At 39.5% G+C, this 24,736-nt stretch overlaps 1 protein-coding gene across 13 annotated transcripts in view; it reads right to left on the bottom strand.

Annotated features, from left to right (window-relative positions):
* Positions 1 to 24,736, bottom strand: part of SRBD1 (S1 RNA binding domain 1) — a 400,072-nt gene that overhangs the window by 370,575 nt on the left and 4,761 nt on the right. For all 13 annotated transcript variants that reach the window (XR_009248665.1, XR_009248664.1, XR_009248667.1 and 10 more), the window contains exons 2-5: positions 22,721 to 22,800; positions 19,858 to 20,038; positions 12,708 to 13,094; positions 2,889 to 3,055 (exon numbers count right to left, since the gene is read on the bottom strand). Coding sequence is in view for 6 of the 13 variants with exons in the window: in XM_058684229.1 (XP_058540212.1) it covers positions 2,889 to 3,055; positions 12,708 to 13,094; positions 19,858 to 20,038; positions 22,721 to 22,800 (815 nt within the window). In the remaining 7 variants the exon portion in view is untranslated. The remainder of the gene's footprint in view (positions 1 to 2,888; positions 3,056 to 12,707; positions 13,095 to 19,857; positions 20,039 to 22,720; positions 22,801 to 24,736) is intronic.

Raw genomic sequence — 24,736 nt, 5'->3', positions numbered from 1 at the left:
AGTATTTTGTGGAGAGGTGCTCTGAAACTATTTAATTATCCCATTCCTTACTAAACTCTCAATTTATTCACTAATTTATTTATATCACCATGGACTCATGATTTTTTTATAATCCATTACTAACACTTATTTTGATGCTCAAATTGTTCCAAATTTGACCAGAAGTAACCTCTTCAAGCTAGTTTCTGTGTTCTTTTGACATGTCCCCATCATTCTGTGAGTACTTCCTTATTCTCTGGCACAAGATACTCCAGGCTTTTACTTTCTCTGCCCCGGCCCTGCAATCAAACGAATAGTACATAGAAACCAAGTTATGGGTGCTAGATGTGCTCACTGCTACTGGGTATCACCACTCAGGCTCAGCATGCATAACACCCATCCATAACTGGTTTCTGAACACAGTTCTCCAATGGAGAGAGCCAGGATACCACAGAGAAAAAAGCTGATACCAGGAATCGAAGTACAGGTAGGGGCAAAGGCACAGTTGTTCCACCACTTTATGATGATTTTGTACTGTGAATGTACAATCTTATCATTATATTTAGCAACTGAAATTGCTAAAATAATAGAAAAAAGTTAGATGACAATATACATTATTAGAAATGGCTGATGGAAAAAAATTAAATCTACTTATGAAAAAAGAAAAAAAAAAAAGAGAGAAGATGGTAAATTAAAGAGGAGGCACATGAGTTCTTCGATTACAATCGATGTATCTTTTACATTCCTGGTAACCCAAGACTATTTTCAGGGGCTGAAGCCCACCAGGGTCATTTTGACAAAAGGCCAATGAACTACTGGTCTTCATATAAAAAGGAGGAAAGGCATCTTTAGAGAAAATTCAGGAAGTTTTTCTTACTATCCATAATCAACCTCTTTCATTCACATTTTTAACAGAGACCATCAATAAAACATATTTTTTACTTTGCAATCTGGCATATATTATATACACATATATAATTTCATATATAATAAAATTATATAAACATAACATAAATATATATAGTAAAGTTATATAAACGTATAATAAACAGTTTCATGAAACACTATTTACTTTTACTACATAAACTGCAGTCTTACATTTTTTATTCTTTATTTCATTTTTGTTAAAGTGGTAATGACCTACTAAATTAGTTTCACTACTCCTTTACGGGTAGCAATTAACAGATTGAAAAAGCAGTGCTCCAGGAATAGAAAATGCTGAGCTTAAAAAAAATAAAGACCATAACTCGTTACCAAATCTCTATATAATATAAAAAGATCTTCCAAGCCCCAGTCAATGCTCTCACTCACTCAGAGAACTATTCTTCTCCTAATATTCAATACATTTCACTATTAATAGATACCCAGAGAATTAACTCTTTTGCAGAAGTAATTCTATAGATAAAGAAAAAATAATAATCTTGACATAAAGTTTCCATTTGTTCTCCATACAACCAAATATTATTAGAATACCTCTAATTTTTAAAACAAACTATTCTTGCTTGTTTGTGACACTTTCCCCAACTTCAGATCCCCAAATCCTCAGATTTTCCTCATTACCTTGCCTTCACCTAAATAGAAAGCTTCAGAATTTATAAACTACTGGCCTTCTACATGTGGCCTGTAGATGGTTTTGTTTGACCCAGAAATTTTTTACATAAAAACTCAGATTAAGGGTTCTTTTAAAAAATAGGACAAGCTGTCAAACTGGGTAGACAAGTCTGCATGTCAGTAATCTGCTGGAGTAGAGGGGCAGCAGTTAGAAGTCTGGGTCTCCAGTTCATATCCCTTGATGCCTTATTATACTAACCTGGTCCTAGAAGACTTGAATCTGATTAACTAGTCATTTATACCACTGAGTTGGCTAATTGATTTGCCTCTCAATGAAATGTAACTCTCCACAATTAGCATTTTAATCCTCCTGGCACTAAAAGAAAGTCAACAAAAGATGTAGAAATAAATGCTAGTGAGTTGCAAGTTCCCCTGAAATCACAGGATGGTTATTAGGCTTGTTGTAAAAATAACCTTTAGCACTTTTAGAATGGCTTGATGGTAAGACTATATACCTTATCATAAAGTTGAAGAACACACCCACTGATATCACAGTGGCTGGCATGTAAGAGACATGCAATAAATGCAGAAATGGTGAAGAGTGTTTTAATAAACTCTACTAAAAATTACAGTTAATCTGATAGTCTTTGTATGCTTATTTCTGAGTTATTACAGTAAGACCAGAGTAATAATTTTTTAAAGGGTGCTTTTCATTCTATAACCACACAAAACGTAAAACCCATTAATATCAAACTACCATGCCCTTTAAAAGAACAGAAAAAGGAAACAGACATATTTCCCACCAAACTCTATACTGCCAAAAAATCTCTCCATTTAGGGACTTTATAGTTTTAAGAGGGAAGTTTTAAATAAGCTGTTGAAGATTCAGACTAAAATGTACTTTTCATTTGTACTATTACTTATCACTTTAGATCATTTGATAGTATCTGTGGGTTTCTCCATGGTGCAGGCACTCTATTTCTTTGTAATTAAGTATTTTGTGGAGAGGTGCCTTTCTCCTTTTGTGGAGAAGTGTCCTTCCTTTGCCGTTATGCACAGTCATTTCTGAGAGAATAGGAGGTCAAACTCTCAGGTGCACACTTTTAATGCAAAGCTCCTTTCTCCCCATGTGCACTCAAGCTATGCACAAACACTCCAGCAGAGGGAGTGCACACCTAAATAAGGAAAACAGAGCTGACTTTTCTCGGTCAGAAGATGACTATATTCAGACTATTCAAGAAAATAAAACAGTGTAACTGCTGAAATACGCTGCCATTCACTTCCTCACTGTTTCTCCTCACTGGCTCATGGGCTCTCTTTCCACTCACAGTACATTCATCCCTTCCCAGGTTTCTTACCGGAGCTCCTCTAGGGTTTGTCGAACTTCTCTCAAGGAATCAGCATCAAGGTTATTAATGAGTTCTTTTCGATACCGTATAATGAAGGGAATTGTGTTATCGTCATTAAAGAGACGAATAATGTTGGCACAAACCCAAAGTTCAATATTAGTTCTCTCAGATAAAACCTGCAAATTAAGGATATGTAGTTATTTAAAATTCTGAAAATTACACATCTATTTTGTAACGTATGGTTTAAATATAGCATGAAATAATCGTTCTCCAGTCACTTAGAAACTACTTGCTGTGGTTTAAAAAAATACACATATGTACTGGCAACCATAAAATAGTCAGTTTACTAATTAAATAAAATCCAATCAAAGCCACTCTGTAAACAAGTTCTATAGGGCTCAATAAGACACAATTTTCACTTCTCAGATTAGCAGTGAAGATCAAGGAGTTGGTAACTCACTGTGTTGGCATGAGTGACAGTAAAAGGTACTTTCAATCACTGCTATTGAGAAAGTGCAATTTGGCAGTATCTATCAAAACGTATAATGCATAAACTCTTTTTGACCCAGCATTCCCACTCCTGGGAATTTATCCTGATATAGTCATACCCCTGGAAAATTATATTATTTATAATGATATTTTTGGGGATGCCTGGATGGCTCAGTCAAATAAGAGTCAGACTTCAACTCAGGTCATGATCTCACGGTTTTTGAGTTTGAGCTCCGTGTCGGGTTCTGTGCTGACAGCTCAGAGCCTGGAGCCTGCCTCAGATTCTGTGTCTCCCTCTCTCTCTGCCCCTCTCCCCCAGCTCTCTCTCTCTCAAAAACAAACAATAATAATAATAATAATATAATGATATTTTTTGAAGAACTTTTTCCAGAATAGTAAAAGTCAGCAAAAACCTAAATCTACAATGGGGAACTAAAAAATAAATCATGACACGATAGAGTAGAATACCATACAACTAATCTTATGTGAACTGATAAGGAATGATTCACAAGAACATGGCTTACTTTCAGAAAAGGTAAGTGGGTGACTTAATTAGGAAAACTCTTTTATAAATCTTTTGTATCATGCACATACACTACATATGTGAAATAATTCTTTTTTAAAAAACAAACCTATAGGTTTCAGCAGAATATACATGTAAGCAAAAAAGTTCAGAAAAGTCAGTTTGAAAAAAAGAGACAGGGAAATGCAAATTTCAGTAACTGTTCTCAAAAATGAAGAAGATTTTTCAAAGCACAATACATAAGGCATTAAGTTTTATTATTTCAATCTTGATGCCCAAGATCAGCCAAAAATGGAAAGGAAAAAACCCAGAAAAATATTAAAGAATTATCATAATCAACTCATTAACAAAATCAAGTTAATATACAAAACAGAATGAATTTCAAAACTACAGAGATAAAAGGCTGTAGTCCAGAGACTATGAAGTACACTCTCACTCTACTGGGAATCTTAAATCCTGAGGCCTACACCTTTTTTTTTTTTATGTGTATTTATTTTTGAGAGAGACAGAGAGACAGACAAAGTGTGAGTGGGTGAAGGGCAGAGAGAGAGGGAGACACAGAATCCGAAGCAGGCTCCAGGCTCCAAGCTGTCAGCACAGACCCTGACGCAGGGCTCGAGATCATGACCTGAGCCGAAGTCGGACGCTTAACCGACTCAGCCACCCAGTCGCCCTTTGAGGCCTACATCTTATCAACACTTGGATGTATCAATACCAGCTTCTGGTGAGTGAGAACCCCCACATCACATCTCTGGCCTCAGCTCTCTTCCATGTAAGCTCAACTCGTTTAGCCAACTACCTGACACATTCTCTTGAAAACATAATGGGCATCTCACACTTTGCATTTACAAAGTGATCTTCCTCTGAAACTTCCTCTAGTTTTCCCCTTATTACATCCAAACAGCAGTTCAAGCCAGAAAACTAAGAGCCTAACCCTTTTGTCTACTTCAACTCTTAAATATACTGTATCACAAGTACATGTGACTCTAACTGCAAAATATTTCTTTAGTTCATCACTGCTCTTCATTTCTTCTTCCCCATACCCACCTAGTTCAATCTAGGACTACTTAGTAGCCTTTAACTATTCTTGCATCCACTCCAATCCCTTCTAGTCTAGTCTCCGTGAACCAACAAGAATTACCTTTTTAAAATGTATACTGGATCATGTCACTTGACTGGTCAAAACCTTTCAATGATTTCCCAGTACATTTAGAATCCAAACTCCTTACCACAACTCAAAAAACATGAGCCTCCAGCCTTGCCCTTCCCCTTATTAGATGCCAGCCCCAAAGGCTTTTTCTCAATTCTAGAACAAGCCCAGCTGCTTCCCTCTTTAGAGGCTTTCCTAAGGTTGCTCCCTCATTCAGAAATGCTCTTCTTGCTATCTTCCCTGACCCCTCCAAAAATCACTTATCAGTGCTTTCTCAAACCTGAACCTCTTCCTGTTTCTTTCTTATTCCAGCCAACATCATCTTCCACCACAGAAAGCCTCAGGAATATTATGGCTATCTCCTCCAACAACACCTTCTCATTATGTAGCAGCCATGCGACTTGAGAGCACTTTACCTCAACTCTACCTTCACAGCATTTTGTCCACAAGTATAACACAGTTGTTTTATAACTGACAGCCAGACGGGCGCCCGGGTGGCTCAGTCGGTTAAGCGTCCAACTTCGGCTTAGGTCATGATCTCGCAGTCCGTGAGTTCGAGTCCCACATCAGGCTCTGTACTGACAGCTCAGAACCTGGAGCCTGCTTCGGATTCCGTGTCTCAGTCTCTCTCTGTCCCTCCCCCACTCATGCTCTCTCTCTCTCTCTCTCTCTCTCTCTGTCAGAAATAAATAAAACATTTTAAAAAAATGACTTTTATAATTGACAGCCAGAGTGTGTGGCCAGAAAGATTAGTCCAATCAGCATGAAGCTCAAAATCTAGGTTCAACTCCGGACCCAGGTACAATTTCTTCTTCTGGAGAAACACAGCTTGTACATGTTAGACTCCTGAAGCTGAGGATGGCAGCGCTAAGATAATCGTGGAAAGACTGTTTCAGTGCAATGGCCAAACTTTCTTATTACACAGGTTAATAAATCTTCTTTATTGTTTAAGCTAGTTTGAGATGGGTTTTCTCTTATTGCAACCAAAAGCATTCTAATCAATGTCCTCAGTATCGCTGTGTGTTCTCTATCATGACCATCTCATCTGTCACCAAGGAAGCAAACTGAACTTCTAAAATGTCTTTTCTTTCCTCTCGAGTTCCCTTTCTGCTAATATCATTATTTTATCTGAACCACAGAGCAGTTTTGTTTTCTATGCCTTCCACTCAGCCTCTGCATTACTGCTGATATTTCTATGCATTTTTTAAATGTTTATTTATTTATTTTGAGAGAGAGAGAGAGCGAGAGAGAGAGAGAGAGAGAGAGCACATGCAAGCACATGCAAGCAGGGCAGGGGCAGAGAGAGAGGGGGAGAGAGAATCCCAAGCAGGCTCTGCACTGTTAGCACAGAGCCCAAGGCAGGGATCCACTCCCACAAACTGTGAGATCATGACCTGAGCCGAAATCAAGGGTGGGACACTTAAGCAACTGAGCCACCCAGGAGCCCCTGATTATATTTCTAAAACATAGACATAATGAATTCTGTATTTTTTCTCTTTTTTTTCTTCTGAACACAGGCTCCAATGACTCTTATCTACCTACTGGTAAAAGTCCAGCCACTGTGGCACAGTTTTAAAATCCCTTCCCGGGGCGCCTGGGTGGCTCAGTCGGTTGAGCGTCCGACTTCGGCTCAGGTCACGATCTCACGGTCCGTGAGTTCGAGCCCCGCGTCAGGCTCTGGGCTGATGGCCCAGAGCCTGGAGCCTGCTTCCGATTCTGTGTCTCCCTCTCTCTCTGCCCCTCCCCCGTTCATGCTTTGTCTCTCTCTGTCTCAAAAATAAATAAACGTTAAAAAAAAAAATTTTTTTCTAAAAATAAAATAAATAAAATCCCTTCCCAAGTGTGGTTCCAAATATCACTATTCTAAAGGAGTAAACAATCTAGAAGGGAGAACAAACGTTAATGTAAATAAGTACAAATAAAACAGGATGTGCCAGTGATATAATGTTTTCAGAGAAGAGAAAGGTAATCAAGAAAGACTTTCTCCAGGGGTAGTATTTCAGCTGGCCCTTTCTTAAAAGATAGGCCAGATTCTGAAAGATAGATTGGAGAAATGAAAATGACCAAAATATTCATTATTTTGGAACCATGTGATTGTTACAGCAACGTATGGGTTCCCACTACCCTAAACTACCTCAGCTACCGTTAACTGAAAGGGGCTCCAACTCAGTCCAACTTCCACATCTGGGTCATACTAGGTCCTAACAAATCCAGAAGCATCATATGTGTTAAGGGAGTGTATGCTGCTGCTTGTATAGATTTGCTCCTTGAAATTTAAGACAAGAGAACTCCCTTCATAAGCAGTCACCACGCTTGGGCCTCCAAATCACCCAATTTCTTCTGTCTTAATTTAGTCAAACGTTTATTTTAGCTCATGTTATATGCCAATAACCATACCAAGCCAGTGAAAATCAAATGTAAAAAACCAAGTCCCTCTTCCCAAGGAGCTTACAAGCTAGAAAGAAGACAGACAGACAAGTTGAAATATAGTGTGATCTGTACTCTGACAGAAGCACATATGGATTGTTTTAAGAGCAAATGAAAGGTAGAAACATCTAACTCTGCAGCGATGGAAAAGCACCAAAGAGAATGAAAGTATCTCCAGGAAGCCAATAGGGACAGGAATTCCAGGAAGAGAACAGCATATCAAAAGCCACTGATGAGAAACCACTGCACATTTTAACATTGCTGCAAGTTCAGGGGCGCCTGGATGGCTCAGTCGGGTGAACATCTGACTTCAGCTCAGGTCATGACTCGCGGTTCGTGGGTTTGAGCCCGCATCAGGCTCTGTGTTGACAGCTCAGAGCCTGGAGCCTGCTTTGGATTCTGTGTCTCACTCTCTCTCTGCCCCTCCCCGCTCATGCTTTGTCTCTCTCTCTCTCTCAAAAATAAATACACATTAAAAAAAATTTTTTTTAATTGCTCTAAGTTCAGCAATGCTAAAATGTACAAGGGGTATTGAGATGAGGTGAAAAATGGAAAGGTGGATGGAGATAGGGGATGAATTCCATATAGGTTTGAACATTATTCTATACTCAACAGTAACCCACTCAATAATGATCTGCTCATTACTGAATTGCAGTTGTTGAGTCAATCCCCCTATGAACCCTGTGACATTTACGAGTCAATGAGATCTGTGGACTAGAGCAAGTGGCTCACAATGTGTGGTCCCCAAACCAGTAGCATAAGCATCACCTGGGGACTTGTCAGAAATGCAAATTCTTGAATGCCACCCAGATCCACTGAACCAGAAACTCTGAGTGGGGCCCAGAAATCTGTGTTTCAGAAGAACAAGGTGAACAACAAAGACATAACTAAAGGAGTTAAAAGCAGAGACCAAACCTTAGGGATAGGTAGGGGTAAGGCAGAGAACTACTATAGTTTTTACTTTTAAACTATTCACATTTACTAATATCTAATAATATTTATAGTTAACTGGTGGATAAGACTGAGAGTAAAGTAAAAAGGAAGGCAGTCTCAAGATTTTTTTCAACCCTAACACTTAAATAATAGAAGCACCTTTTGTGACTGTCATTTGAAGCTAACACTTGAATAGGGCTTATTATGTTCTAAACATTTTCACTTATTCAGCATTAATTCAAATTATATGATAGGTATTAGTGCTCCCATTTTAGAGACAGAAAACCTGAGGTCCAAAAAAGTTAAATTGCCTAAAGTTCCACAAGCTATATTACCTTTTCAAAAATCTGATGTGTGCAAAGCAAGATGTTTTTTCAGGCAAAAATATAAATTAATCAAACATCCTCACTTCTCTTCCTGAATCCCACTAGAGATAAAACATGGTGCCTTCATACTGCCCTCTGGTGTCTAAACTTCCAACAAAATGGACTTCTCCCAGAGTGTCCTGAGATTTACTTCTCCAAATCTATATTCCGATTCCCTCAGTTAAAAAAGGAAACATCTGGGTATCAACAAACTATAGCTTTAATCACCCGGGCAGCATCTACATTTTAAAAGAACATCTAAATTAAATTCAACCCTAATGAGAATTGAGAGATGCAATTTTCTACTCAAAATCATCTCCAAATCAGCAGTTGGACACCTCCTTTCTGAAAAGCTTTTGATCCCTGCTGTTCTCTTTACCCTGGTCTATTTATTTTTATTATATCACTTATTTTATCACACACAGGAGCTTCCTTAAAGACTGCAAAAGGAAAAACTATGCTGTTATAATCAATAGTGGTTATAGGAAAGATGACAGGAAACTGGACCATACAGAGTACTGTAGGATGCTGGTAAGGTTCTGTTTCTTGAACTAGAAGCTTGTTACATGGTCACACTTTCAAATATTCATGAGCTATACACTTAAGTATAATTTTCCGTATACATACTTCAAAAACAGGTTTTTTTAAATTTTTTAATGTTTTTTATTTTTGAGAGAGAGAGAGAGAGAGAGAGAGAGAGAGAGAGAATATGAGTGTGAATGGGGGAGGGGCAGAGAGAGGGAGACACAGAATCAGAAGCAGGCTCCAGACTCTGAGCTGTCAGCACAGAGCCCGACATGGGGCTCAAACCAACGAGCAGCACAATCACGACCTGAGCTGAAGTCAGATGCTCAACCGACTGAGCCACCCAGGCACCCTTCAGTTTTTTGGGTTTTTTTTAAAGCCCATCACAAATACCAGATGAATTAAAGAAACAAAAAGGGCTAATTCCATTGTTGTACTTAATCTCTCCTGGAACAACAGGTAACCTAATGGGTGGTGTGTGCCTATATGCAAAACTACAGTGAAAAAGCCAATTTAGAGACACCCACCTCCTTCCCGTCCCCTTTCTTTCCCCAGTTTTGTCATCCCATCATCCTGATCATTTCCTGCAAGAAAAATGGCTAATAAAGAGGGTTGGCTTGCTTTTCCTACCTAATTTAGCAAACTTTACTAATATATTATATGTGGCTGTTCTACTCACCTACTTCCAGCCCCCTCAAAATAAAGAAACCATATAATAGCAATCACCATTTTGAAGCATTTAATTTTTCTCAAAAATTGGTTGTAGCTAGTCACCTCTTCAAACTCTCATAAAGGTCATGGTGTTTATATTATATTTGCATAATGATATAATGTGTTTAACAAAAACCAGTTTCTGATAGTGACCACACATTTGTAGTTTTGGGGAAAGGGCTGAAGAATAGGTTGCTTCTGCTCAAGGGATCCAGAGATCCCCAAAGCCTGATTAAGAAATGGACACAAAGTATGTTTCTAATGAAGTCTATAAATAACTTAAGTACTTAAGTAATGGCAATCCAGTTTTCCGTCCCCAAACAAGATGGTGATGTCCTGAAAAATCAGTGGACTTTTCAGAGTTGAGAAACACACCACGAAGGGAAAAAAACAGAAGGTCATGGTGTCATGGTGTCATGGTGTCATGGTGTCATGGTGGGCAGGAGCCACGGGGAACAGCACACAAAATGAAAGAAATATAAAAGACATTTCCCACATGTTCAATTAGTAATGATTAATAATCTCTATATAATTAATTTCCATTGACCATTCCTTACTAAGTATTTTTCAGGATTTCCCAAAGACCTTGCCCATATATTGTGTTCTGTGGCAGATAATATGCATATCAAAGCCATTTCAATTAGTCTGGTCCTCACCCACAGGTTCAAGGCCTTCCTGATCATCAGACTCAGCACTGGTCAATCTCACTCTTCTCAATCCCCTCTCCCCTAACACCTGCCACTGTTGTCAACCATGTTTGGAAGCAGGAATGCAGTGCCAAGATAAAATTATTCTCTGCTGCTTATGGGGGAATAAGAAAGGAATGAAAAAGATCCATATATATCACAAGAATTGTCTGAAAAAGTAACTCAGGGTTGGACAAGGATGACTACATCTGGTTAAACAAAAAACCCAAATGCAAATCACACCTAAAGTTCCCCAGGCAACCCCTAAACCCACCTAGAAAATGCTGAGCTTACTCATTGTCAGGGTGCTCAGTGAAGGTGGCCGCTGTAGCAACCACTTCTCCTAATTCACAAGCAAGGAGGGCCAGATTCCAAGGACACGCTTGTTTGAGCTGTCAAAAATCACTTCCGACAAGGGAGGGGAGGAGAAAACAATGCTTGGAATTGAAAGGAAAGAGAGAGAAGTGAGAAAGTATCTTCCTCAAGTCCTCATGGTTTTTCAATTTCTGGTTCAAGGCCTTTAGGAGACTTGATCACACTTTGTCCCTTACATTCTTTGAAAGACCTCGGTGTTCTTGGTAATAAATAAACTCTTTTCATTTTAAACTCATTACAAGTAGTTTTGTATTATTTGTAACCAAGAGACAACTGGGTAAGGCAGGACCATTTTCTTCTCTTTTTCTGTTACATAGATTAGGGGATGGGTGTGAAGCAAGGTACCACAGAGTAAGGAGCCCTTAATTTTGAAGAACTTACAACCGCACTTCAAGAGACTTCATCGTCTTTGAAACCTTCCCCCCCTCCCTCCCTCCTGCTCACTGTCCACTACTAGAGGCAGATCTGTGTCAATAACAGAAATAAGCTTGTAAGTGTTAGTGAAAGGAAAGTGGGACATATCCACCTGTCCCTGTGAGTCTGGACTGGAACTAAGCAAGGAGTCTGCATTTTAAGAAAGTCTTCACATGAATCGGATACAGGTGGTCCATAAACCATCCTTTTAAAACATTTCTTTGTAGGCTTAAGTGAATAAGGAGAAAGATGGTATACAAAGGAGCCTAATTATACACTGTTTCTCCAAGAAACTTTGAACTATTTAGTTGAGGAACAAAGATGAGAAGAAAACTCTGAGGCAGCATCCTATTCCTTAGTGGACCAGAGAAAAGAAAAATCATAATTAAAAATTACTGGCGATGTTCGACTAATAGGTAATAGAAGAGACAGCATGGGTAAAAAAAAGTTCCTCTGAAGAAAAAGGTAACCCACACACAGTCCCAGGCTGAGAAGCCAGCAGAGGCCCCAGGTTGCAGAGCAGTAATTCACAGAAGCAGAAGAAGTTACATCAGAATCACCACAAGACAGGTAAGAAAGAGGGAGATCATGCCCATCTACCCGGATGGGCACTGCCATAATTAAGTTTGAGATGTCCCCCAGAGTGTGTTGGCACACATAGAAGGTTGAGAATCACTCTTTAAAAGTCACTCTTCAGGTCTTCTCTGCCATTCCCAAAGCCAGTCAAGAAACTGGGAGAAGTCAATGGCAGCTCAAGTTGAAATTCAGATAGAATTTTCCTAAGAAATTTCTAGCCTTGTTTATAGTATATTACAACATTACATTACGAGTTAGAGATGTACTAATGGCTAATGACCTAATCACTCACCTACTTTTACAGGGAAACACAGGCCAAGTTCAAAACAAAAACTTAACAATGAACTTTTGAAGGCCCAGTCTGTTGGTACAATCTCTCTACAAAGTGCATGTTCACTCCAACACCATGGCAGAGACCAACCTTGCCCGAGGTCATAGCTCGTAGTTCAAGAGCTGGCGATGATGTGATGATGAGTGCTATAATACACAACGGCGTACCTGGGACAGGAACCAGTGCCCAAAGCCTCCGGAAATCACTGGCAAAACAAAAGAGAACTAAAAACTCCCAACCCTTTCCTTAGCCAGTGCCACTCCTACTTAGTGAAACAGAAAGGAATCAAATGAACTAAAACGCCAGAAAGCAACTGCACATACCTGTACTATGTCCCAGTTCATTTCCACCTCCTCCTTAATATTGGTGGCATTTGCTGGAAGCCTCACAGGCTGCCCTTGGGGACATGTTTCCGTCTTCATTTTCTTTAAAGGGGACTGACCAAATGTAAAGTCATCTCCATTCTCTTCCTTCTTGCACGCACCTTCCCACATGGTGCTTGTGGATGGCATCTCTGCAGCCTCGTGCCCACTCTCTATGCTGCTGGCCCTGTTGCCTTCTTCATCAACTTTTAGCTTTTTGGTCCTCTGACCTGAAGGTGACTGAGCTGAATTTTTCCGTTTTGTCTTTGCTGTTTTCAGAGTCTGCACAGTATCCAACTTATTTTTTCTGTCTTCCAAATCAACATCAGCAATAGCCACAGAGTTATTCTATCAAATGGTAAATAGAACACATGAGAATTAAAAGAGAAAAACTGAATGCTCTGGAATATTATTTAGCAATAAGAAGAAACAAATTATGGTACACACAATAGCTTGGAAGAATCTCAAGGAAACTATGTTGAATGGAGGCGGGGGGGGGGGAAGGCAATTGCAAAAAGTTACACACTTAATAATTTTACATAATATTAATGATTTATGATTTATATAACATTCCCCCCAAAATTACTGGTTACTGGGTGTCAGAGACTAGGGTAAGGGTCAGGAGACAGGTGGATGCAGCTACAAAAAGGCAAATATTAGGCAATACTAGGGATCCTTGTAGCGATGGAACTGTTCTGGACGGTGGATACACATAGGCATACATGTGATAAAACTGCACAGAACTAAACATACAGATATACACATATAAAACTGGAGAAATCTCATAAGATCCCTGGATTTTATCAATGTAAATATCCTGGTTGTAACATTTTACTATCGTTTTGCAAAATGTTATCACTGGAAGAAATTAAAGGGTACACGGTCTCTGTATTGTTTCTTTACAACTGTATGTGAAACTATAATTATCTAGAAATAAAAAGTTTAATTTTTAACAATGAGTAAAGGATAAGTTTACACGTGCTGGAAAAACCTAGATTTAAAACCTACAATCAAAAGTCAACTCTTTGGGGGAAAAAAGTAACACTCACACACTCATAAAACTCAACAGGCTATACCTGCCACCAATTTATGCAGAAGGCTAGGGAAGAGAAAACATGGCATGACAGCAGAGTAGTGCCAGGAGTTTTTCTTTAGGAAGAGTCTGAGTAGCAGTCCACACTAGTGTTCAGGGGCTACTCTCTCAACCGCCCCCAGCCCTCGTGACAGCTAAGTGTGAAGGACTGATACCTGGCATTCATTTTGGCAATGGAGTGGTAAATGACATACAGACCTTGCCTGTATGGAGTTTACAGTTTCACAAGCTAGCCTGTTTGGGATTGCCTAAGTGATGCAGATGGCACAAACTCAACCAAAGCAAGAATTCCCAAACTATTTTTCAGTCAAAATCCAATTCTCTCTCCTTTATCAAGTATTTTTCCAGAGTTCCTGACTACTGAAAATACTGGAAACTACAATAAAGAGCACCCCTCCCACCACCTAACCTGGAAATGATGTAGCCCTCTGGGTATTACATTTTTAGCTGCAACATAATGGGTAAGAACAGAGATATAAAAATAGAACAAGTCCTAGGTCCATATGAGTTGATAATAACTCTGATCATATGACTTGACATAGCAAAAGAAAGAAGGTGTCAATCATACAGAGGGCTGTCAGCCACAGAAGAGAAGAAAAAGAGGAACTGTAAAAAGCAAATATGACCAGCATTCTTCTAAGCAAGGTGCAAGGAAGAGGGAAGCTTAGCATACAGATTCTGAGTATTTTGGTCCCAATGGTAAGATAGCCCTCCTGTGAGATGGACAGACCAGACTACCTTAGATATGTGCATTTAAAACATTTGATGTCATTGTGACAAACATAATACCTAGGCCACAGTAGGCATTCAATAGACCCAAAAAAATGGATTTATCTAATTCTCCCAATCTGAATCCATGCTCATCAAGTAAATTTCTAATTCTCATTTAAGTGCCTACTTACTTCAACCTCTGAGGAGTGATGATACCAGTCAGAAAAATGTCATTAATTATTAAACCACTTTTATGAGCATGGCTGATGTAAAACCACCCAAGAGAGATAATACTGTTTCCTGAAATGCTGACAAAATCATGTTGCTAACTTAGAAACCCAGTTCCAGGGGCGCCTGTGTGGCTCAGTCAGTTAAGCGTCCGACTTTGGCTCAGGTCATGATCTCACAGTTCATGAGTTCGAGCGCTGCTTTGAGCTCTGCACAGACAGCACCAAGCCTGGAGCCTGCTTCAGATTCTGTGTTTCTGTGTCTCCCTCTCTCTCTCACACTCTGTCACACTCTCTCACACCCTGCTCACACTCTGTCTCTCTCTGTCTTTCTCTCTCTTACTCTCTCTCTAAAATAAATCAAACGTAAAAAAAAAAAAAAAAAAAAAAAAAAAAGAAACCCAGTTCCATGACTTACATGCTACCCATGAGCAAGTCACTTAGCATTTCTCACCTTGGCTTTCTCATCTATAAAGTCAGGATAACAACAGCATCTGCCTCAATGGGTTGTTGTGAGGATGAAGTAAGCTCATACAATTGAAGTGCTGATCATGTTGCCTCGCTAAGGGTAAGCACTAAAATATCTGTGAACACCACCACTACCACACCTAGACCACCTCCTAGGAGAGGGAAAAGGAAGTAGACAAAAAAATGAAGAAAAAGTAAAATGACTAAGAGGAAAAGAAGAAAAGTCAACAGTCATAAAGACCCTTAAGGGTATCCTCTCTGGAGTCTTTGGGTAAGACTTACCTAGTGTTTCTCAGTGTTGTCCATGGACCCCTGGGGGCCCTGAAGCCCTTTCAGGGTCTATGAGATCCAACTCCATTCAAAATAACGCTAAGACATTATTTGCCTTTTTTTTTTTTGTGACATTCACCGATGGTACGAAAGCAACGGTAGCAACACCCAAAGGCAATGACACAAAGCAGTACTAGCAATCACCGTTCCCTTCACAGCCACACACTTAGAATAAAACAATGTTGAGTTTCACAATGCAGTTAAAAATTACTAATTTTTAAGGTTTCATTCCTTGAAAACACACCTCTTTAATCCTCTATGTTGAACTGGTCAGTCCACGTAAAGCACTTCTGCTGCGTGCGGGTGCATACAGATATGCACCGGTCGTCTGGAGCAAAGCTCTCCTGCACCTGTGTCAGTTGTGAACTGAACTGGCTTCTTTTTCCATACACCACCATGTTTACTTGAAATAATGACTGACAAGTTATGGATTTTCAGACGGGATCTGGCAGACATTTTCTCATAAATGAACTGAGACTGTCACTGTAAGGACACACCTGACATTTGCAACCAACAGTAAAATTCAAGATTTAAAAGCGAAAATTAGAATTTTGAAAAATTTGTATACACTGTGAACTTGACAGCTTCCCAACACCGTGATGAGACTGGTGATTATATTAATAAATGTAACACTTTATCATCAGATAATGAAAGATGCTAACATTTGGGAGATCTGCATAAATTAGTGAACTGATATTTTGCAAAAGACTGATATACTTTATGTCACATATTCATGCATGGGTGAAAGATCCATCCAAATAACACAGACCAAAGGGTTTTAATGTAATTGTCTAAAAAAGTTCATTAATTTGATTTCGGATTCCACAATGAAACAAACTTTTAAGAAACTACCACTTCCTAAGTTTTGGTACTGCATCGAATAAGAATATCCACATTTATCTGAAAAAAGCTTTTAAAACACCTCTCCCTTTTCCAAATACGTATCTGTGTGGAGGCGGGTGTTCTTTATACAATTTCTGTCATATTCTAGTAAGTCAGACATCTGCAAAAATGTAAAACAGTGTCATTCTTCTAATTTTTTGTAGTTGGTTGGGAAAATATATACTTCTTTTTCACGAGAGTGTTAGTTGCATAATCATATAATAGGTTTATTATTTTTAAATTGATCAATATTTTAATTTCTCATTTTTAATTTCTCATATGGTAAATATCAGTATCAAAAACCCACATAACCAAAAGTTCCTTGTGGTCATCAGTAACTTTTAAGAGTGTAAAGGGGTTCAAAGACCAATAATTTTGAGAAATGTGGATCTAAACTATCAAAAACATAGGGAAATATCTCCCCATTTTATAAGATTCTATAGCCTGTCTTAGTGACATACTCAAGTTTAACATGCCTCCATCAGAACATTTCCCTCCTTATATTCAACCTCAATCTTTGGCAGACTGAATAATCAAAGCTCATTCTCTTCTGCCTTCATTGGTTTTTTTAATCAGCCTTAACACTCCAAATGGTTGTTATGTAGCCTATGACTAAATCCAAGAAAAATCAGATCACTCCTCTTTTTGCTGTCTCCAAAAGTAGTAAACTAAGGTAAAAATGTGGCTCATTGTGTCTTTTCCAGTCAAATCAGTCAGCAGGCCTTGGCCTTGCCTTGTGTTGTACTGTGTGAGCTTGACAGAGAACTGGAGAGGGATAAGGAGTCAAGGGGACGCTTCTTAAAAATTAGACTTTAAAGAGCATTTTTACACTCTGTAGCAACCGAGCCACTGGAAGAAAAGTTGACAAGAAAAAAGAAAGGGGATGCCTAACGACACAGACCTTGATCCAGAGGGGATGGCATTGACAGCCCCAGCAGTGGGACTAACTCTGGATAGGGGGGATGACATTTCCTCCACTGTAACAGGACAATGAACACAAATACAGCTAGCCCGGTTGTGAGACAACAAGAAGCTCCATATATTCTCAAATATGCAAAAGGCAATGTCATCAGCTGAGAGGGAAAGAGGAGGAAGAAATTTAGGAAGTTGAAGAAAAGAGAAAAAATTGGAAAAACAAATCTGCCAGAGAAAAAAAAATGAGTCTACCAGGTATTTTTAGTGTAATTTTGAGGTCTGAGATTATGAATCTAAAGGAAAACAAATTAGGTCAAGGCCATTTTCAGCAACAGTCAGCTGCTCAGTGCTGGCAGAAGAGAGGCGATGGCTCACCCAGTGTCGGGTTGATCATCCACATGTAATTGAAGGCAAGAAGGGCAAAACTGGTGTGACTAATAAAAAGTGATTTAAATGAGACACTATGTAGTCTAGACTAGGTAAGGCAGGAAAAGGGCTGACTGGCAGTGATCTGTGATGCAGATCTGGGTCATGGCTCTCAGCCCTGGCTGTCCACAGAAGTCACCTGAGGAGCTTTAGGAAAGTAATACCACGGATGCTCAGGTTAACCCCCACAATTCTTTCCAGGCTTAACTGGTCTAGAACAGAGGTTGTCACTAGAACACTAGAGTGACCTTGTAACTGACATTTTTTCAAGTTCCACAGGTTGAGAGCTACCAGTGAGAAGTTGTGTCAAGGCTATAAAACAGTGGCAGTGAGAGTACCTAAACAGGGAGCTGGGAGAACAGGAAATGGTGAGATAGTGCCCCAAAAGTGGGATGGCTGAATAAGAATGCCAGTAGTAACAGTTTCTAATGATGACAGGATTCAGGCTGAGTTCATGAGAGGGGTGATAGAGGCAGAGAAGACGAAACAGTCCCTGGAGATGAGGAGGTCAAAGAACCAGGAACACAGGGCATTAGGGAGCTCATCCCAGTGGAGGGGAAATCACTACCAACAATGGCAGAAGGTGGCAAAGAGAGATGTGAAGTAGGAGCTGAGCTGAAGTCTTCAAAAAACAAAGAGGAGTGGCCAATGGGTTGGTCAATGCCAGCAACACAGAGAGGAAGACACTAAATAATGATGAATTTTGTCTACGATGTTTAGTAAAAACAAAGTTATCAGCAGGCTACCAATTCTAGCTCGACCCAAAATAAGGTTTTCAATTACTTTGTTTGGTGGTGGCTAGAGGAGCAAAATGCCAAATCCAATGAAATGAAATCTTCTAACATGCTAAAAGTACTTTCACTGAGGTATAAAACATGTGAATTTTGACAATTCTGGAAGAAATTCTAAAAACTTCCCAGAATGTTTCTTATTTTAAATGTAATTTTTTTTAATCTCTATTTATTTTTGAGAGAGAGAGACAGAGTGTGAGCGGGGGAGGAACAGAGAGAGAAAGACACAGAATCCGAAGCAGGCTCCAGGCTCCGAGGTATCAGCACAGAGCCCAACACGGAGCTCGAAATCATGGACGGCAAGATCATGACCTGAGCCGAAGTCAGATGCTTCACTGACAGAACCACCCAGGTGCTCCCCAGAATGTTTCTTAAGTGAGAGACTTTCTATTTGAATTCTCTTTTCCCCTTATACACATATAACTGAGCATCATTGGAAGGATCAAGAAATCACCATGACAAGGTTTCTTAAACTGTAACTTCTTGAACCATACTTTAAAATTTAGAAGACAGGCATGGGAAGAGAGCATTCATAACTTTTATCAGATTCTCAAAGGGTTTATGACTCTAATACCAACAACCACTGAACTAAGAGATATTTCATAGGTTAGGCAATCAAGCTACCTTTAAGTAAAGCCATGCCATGCTTAATGAAAAAACCTCCAAATTCTGCCAACAAGATGATAGAAGTCAACACTTTCTCAGCTATAGGTAATGCCCATTCGCCCATTAAAAGTGTGTTCAGTGAAAAGCTTGTATGCAAAGATGAAGAAACAGAGGATAATAGGAGAAAAGACTGATTTAAATAAAAGCCCTATCCAAGGGCACAGGAAAGTACAATGTAATGTCCCCAACCATACATAATAAATATGTCCCTGGAAAGTCAGGCTTCTGTTACATATTAAGAGTATTCTTTCAAATGTACTATGGAAGCAGTTATTTAAAGGAATAGCACAGAGAATGATTTTGGAGATGCATTAATTTTTTTGTAATGCAATAAAGTCTATAACTTATTTTTTGGCTTTTTTTTTTTAATCCAGTTTGGTAGAGATATAGTGTTTGCTTATAGCAAAAAATATGTGAGTTGATTAATACCCTTTCCATTCCAATACAGTGGACCTGATGGATAAATACTATTAAGGCCCACAGCAGAGAATACCACTGCCCGAGAAGTTTTGTCATCTACCTGCTTCATCCTGTTAGAAGAAAGTAGCGTTGCCAATTAGGAAAGCACTGCAGTGTTCTCTCCATCCAACTAAAGCACCTACCAGCTCCTCCTTAACAGCCACACCTTCCGAGCCATCACTCATCTGTAGGGTGGTCTTCTTCACCCGTCGCACCCTCTTTGGTTTGCATTCCTTGGGAACAGGCTGCTTACGACTTCTGGGGACTTTCTTTTGGGGCTCCCAGGCACTATCTTCCTTGTCATCTTCTTCAGAGGCAGATGATCTAGAAGTAAATTGATAGAAAATGAAGGAAAAATGAAGCCAAATGTTAAAGGCAAAAAGACATGCTTCTTGAAAAAAGAATAAGGGGGGCGCCTGGGTGGCTCAGTCGGTTGGGCGGCCGACTTCAGCTCAGGTCATGATCTCGCGGTCCTTGAGTTTGAGCCCCGCGTCGGGCTCTGTGCTGACAGCTCAGAGCCTGGAGCCTGTTTCGGATTCTGTGTCTCCCTCTCTCTGACCCTCCCCCATTCATGCTCTGTCTCTCTCTGTTTCAAAAATAAATAAACGTTTAAAAAAAAAAAAAAAGAATAAAGTAGGAGGTGTTTAATGTAAAATGGAATGATGTGAGTACAAGCTATGAATACATATTGCTAAGTACTGAAACAAGAGCTGATCAAAGGCCAATGTAAAAATAGTCCGGATATGCGATGAATCACAGGTGTCTCCATTCCCCTCTCACCTATACAGCGCATGCACCCACAGGCGTGTGCGCGCACACGCGCGCACACACACACACACACTCAAGACAGAGGAAATCATTCATTACGTAATGCAAGTTACTGGGTGGTGTCACACCACAGTCTGTGAGGTTTGCTATTATACCAATGAAAGCACTTTAACAATTTCCTAAGTGGTAATCAAATTAATTTAAATGAATTCCTCAAACCAATGTAAAGAGTGGGAAATAGCTGTAGGAAACATCCTAAATTACATAAAAAGCCAGCACCAGGGTGCCTGGGTGGCTCAATCAGTTAAGCATCCGACTTCGGCTCTAGTCATGATCTCACGGTTAGTGAATTCAAGCCCCGCATCGGGCTCCATGCACTGACCACATCGTGGAGCCTGCTTGGGATTCTCTCTCTCTCCCTCTCTGCCCCTCTCCAGCTCACTCACTCTCTCTCACTCTCTCTCTCTCTCTCTCTCAAAATAACTAAATAAACTTAAATAAATAAATAAATATATATATCCCAAATTAGACTTCTCACCACGTTCACTTCCAGGACCCTAGACTTCTACAATAATCTCCTTAACTGATCCCCTGCTTCCATTCTTGCTCCCCTACAGTCTGCTCTCCACCAAGAAACCAGAATGATCTTTTACAAATGTAAACCGGATCATGTCACATCTCTGCCCAAACCTTCCAATGGCTTCCCAACCCCCTGTCACTAGCTAGACCCCAAGACCTAACCTTTACTGCCCACTTGCTTGTACTAACATTTTTCCCGTCTTACATTTTCCTTTAAGTTCTTCTTTCTGGCAACTTATCCCTTAAATCAGGCAAATGAAACCCAAAACCACCCTTCAGGTGATGGGACTTCCCTGACAAGACCTCTTGCAGGGCCAGACCACCCAGTCCCTTTGGGCTAAACCTGACTCGCACCTGCACAGACAGACCTTAGGGTGACCCCTGAAATGTCCAGCAATTACCTTTACCTTGTTATAATACTAAAACCTCCACCCAAGGAGGGCCACAAGCCTCACTTACATAACATGCAATGTATGTATGGGCATGTTTCCTTAAGGTGCATGTGTGACCTTATGCCCACCTCCACATACAATGACAAGGCTTCTCTTGTCATCCTAACCCTAAACAAAAGGTACCTATTCACCCTCTTTTGGGGAGTCACAGCTTTGCAAGATACTCCCAGTGATCTCCTTACTTGTTGCAAATAAAGTTTACTTTGTGTGACAACTCCACCTGGTGTATCTGTGACTCACTTAGGAGCAAACTCAGGTTGGTCCAGTTAGATAACTTCAAAATAAGATGCTGACACCTTGTCAAGGCCTATTAGGTCCCATCCATTCCAATCTCATTTCTAGTCACTCTCAGCCTTGGTGACTCTTGTCTGGCCACCCTTGTCTTGCTGTTGCCTAAACACACCAAACTCATTCCTGCCTCGGGGTCTTTGCACTTGCTGCCCCTTCCACGTGGAACACCCATCCCCGTATCCTTGCAAGTTGTTACTTCCAAATCTCATTTAGATCTCTTGCCACATCCTCCAAAAGAAGTTTCCTGAATACTGTATCCAAGATGGTTCCTGACAAGAACACTCACCATGCTATCCCTTGCCCTGTTTAATGTTCTTTTAGAGTACTTATTACTGCCTAATATTTATCAGTCACTATTTAACAAATAACTTCAGGGCACATACAGTACAGTGCTCTAAAGCAGAGGCTCTCAACTGAGGACAATTTTTTCCCCCTGGGGAACATCCAGCAATGTCTGGAGACATTTTTGATTGTCACAACTGGGACAATTTTATCAAACTGGGAAGATCCTTTTGGCACTAGTTAGTAGAGACCAGCATTCCTGGTCTCTACTACATCCTACAATACAAAAGACAGTCTCCACAGCAAAGAATTATCTGGTCAATAGTGCTGATTTTGAGAAACCCTGTTCTGAAGTGATATAAAAAAACTCCTTGCTCTCATGGAGCTTACACTCTAGTGTAAATATCATAGTATATACTTGGTTACTTTCTCTCTCCTTGTTCAATAGCTGAACACCAACACCGAAACAGAGCCTGGTACACAACATGAGTTCAATAAATATTTGTCCCGTGAATGAATGAAAAAGACAACAGTCTTCCTCAACCCAAATGACTTACATTAGTAAGTGACAGAATGCATTTGTCCTTAAAATATACATCATTCTCCCAACCCCATAGGAAACCAATATGCTTACAACTCTGAGAAGGAAGAGAATTCATCTTTGGATACCACAGTCTGGACCTTGACTTTTGCTCTTCTTGGCAATGATGACATCTGGAAGAAACAGAAGATAAAATCAGCATGATGTGAATCACCTGAATAACTGATCACTTACGTTGTCTACAAAGCGATGTGCCACTCAAAACTAACACTCCAATAGCTCCGCTGTTAAAAAAAAATGCCACAGAAAAAAAATGAGAAGTATTCAAAAGCCCAAACACTGGTTTCCCCTCCTATGAGGCTACCAAATATAAGAGCAGCTAACAGCCTTCCAATGGTTTCAAAAGCCTGAGGAATGTGGGCCACCTTTGGAAAAATGTAAGCTCCGGTAGGGTGACAACTTTTAGGTTTTTTTAGAGTTACATGCGTGAATATACCGCAAGCACTATTAGATGTTTTATCAGACAGCAAATTATAAAGTCCTTTATCAAACTATTTTAAGGATAAGAAGTATTTTCCCACTTTTATATCTTCTTACAATATAAAGGCCTATCTATAAAGTTGACAGTCAAATAAATGTTGATGGACTGAAAAGGCAGCCACGTTATTCTTAAAACAGGAACATCTATTCCCTTAGTTTATGGTATTTAAATAAAAGACTTATTGGAAAATAAAAAATAATCACTAATGTCACTAGAAATAGTTACCAGCTCTTCAAAACACGGAGACAAATAACCTGAGACATCCTACAATATAGGAAGTCAGAAAATTTACTTCAGCTAATAAATTTTATTACCTAAAGAGTGTATGTCAAACCCTAAAATCTACATTAGACTCTGACATGCTTGGAACCCTTTAACCAGTCATGTTACAATGCCTCCAGTTCTAACTTCCACTTAGAAGAAGGAATGCTTCATAGAAATACAAAGGGATTGTCACAAAAGCATACACGTGCCCTCGGCTCTTTAGCTCAATTCAGTCCAGTAGTTGCAGATTAGTCAAGAGTGCACCCAGAGTAAACCAGGAGAACAAAAGGAAAACAGTCTCCAGGAAGTGGACAGGATAATCTTCCATCTTTTCCTTCACTTCCCTTTGTGGCACTGTACACTTATGCCAGTCAGCCTTCTTCAAATAAGTGTTTCTAGATACTGATCATAAAGGAATAGGTAACTTTTGATTTCTATGTTATATGAACTTGACTACAACAAAACAAAAACACAAACAGAAAAAGTTAGTGTATCATGGGGTGCCAGTTCAAATCAAGGCAGAAATGAGTTGTTCAAAAAGTTGTATTAAGACAACAAGCTATCCTTCTGGAAGAAAACAAATATTTAAGTCCTACTACCATACCCTGAACAAAAATATATTCCACACAACTAATAATTTAAAACGTGCAAAATATTTCTCAGAGCTAAAACAAACAATCCTAAAATTAGTACAGAACCTCAAAAGACCCCAAATAGCCAAAGCAATTTTGAAAAAGAAGAACAAAACTGGAAGTATCACAATTCTGGATTTCAAGCTATATTACAAAGCTGTAATCATCAAGACAATATGATACCAGCACAAAAAACAGACACAAAGATCAATGGAACAGAATCGAAAACCCAGAAATGGACCCACAACTATATGGTCAATCAATCTTCAGCAAAGCAGGAAAAGAATACCCAATAGAAAAAAGATAAGTCTTTCAACAAATGGTGTTGAGAAAACTGGACAGCGACATGCAGAAGAATGAAACTGGACCACTTTCTTACACCATACATAAGAATAAATTCAAAATGGATGAAAGACCTAAATGTGAGCTAGGAAACCATCAAAATCCTAGAGGAGAACACAGGCAGCAACCTCTTTAACCTCAGCCACTGCAACGTCTTACCAGACCTATCACTCAAGGCAAGGGAAACAAAAGTATACATGAACTAATGGGACTTCATAAAGATAAAAGTCTGCACAGTGAAGAAAACAATCAGCAAAACTAAAAGGCAGCCTACACAATGGGAGAAGATATTTGCAAAAAGCATATCTGATATCGGGTTAGTATACAAAA

Source organism: Neofelis nebulosa, chromosome 9, assembly GCF_028018385.1.
Source record: "Neofelis nebulosa isolate mNeoNeb1 chromosome 9, mNeoNeb1.pri, whole genome shotgun sequence".
Lineage (NCBI taxonomy): Eukaryota > Metazoa > Chordata > Mammalia > Carnivora > Felidae > Neofelis > Neofelis nebulosa.
This window is presented reverse-complemented; position numbering and strand designations above follow the sequence as displayed.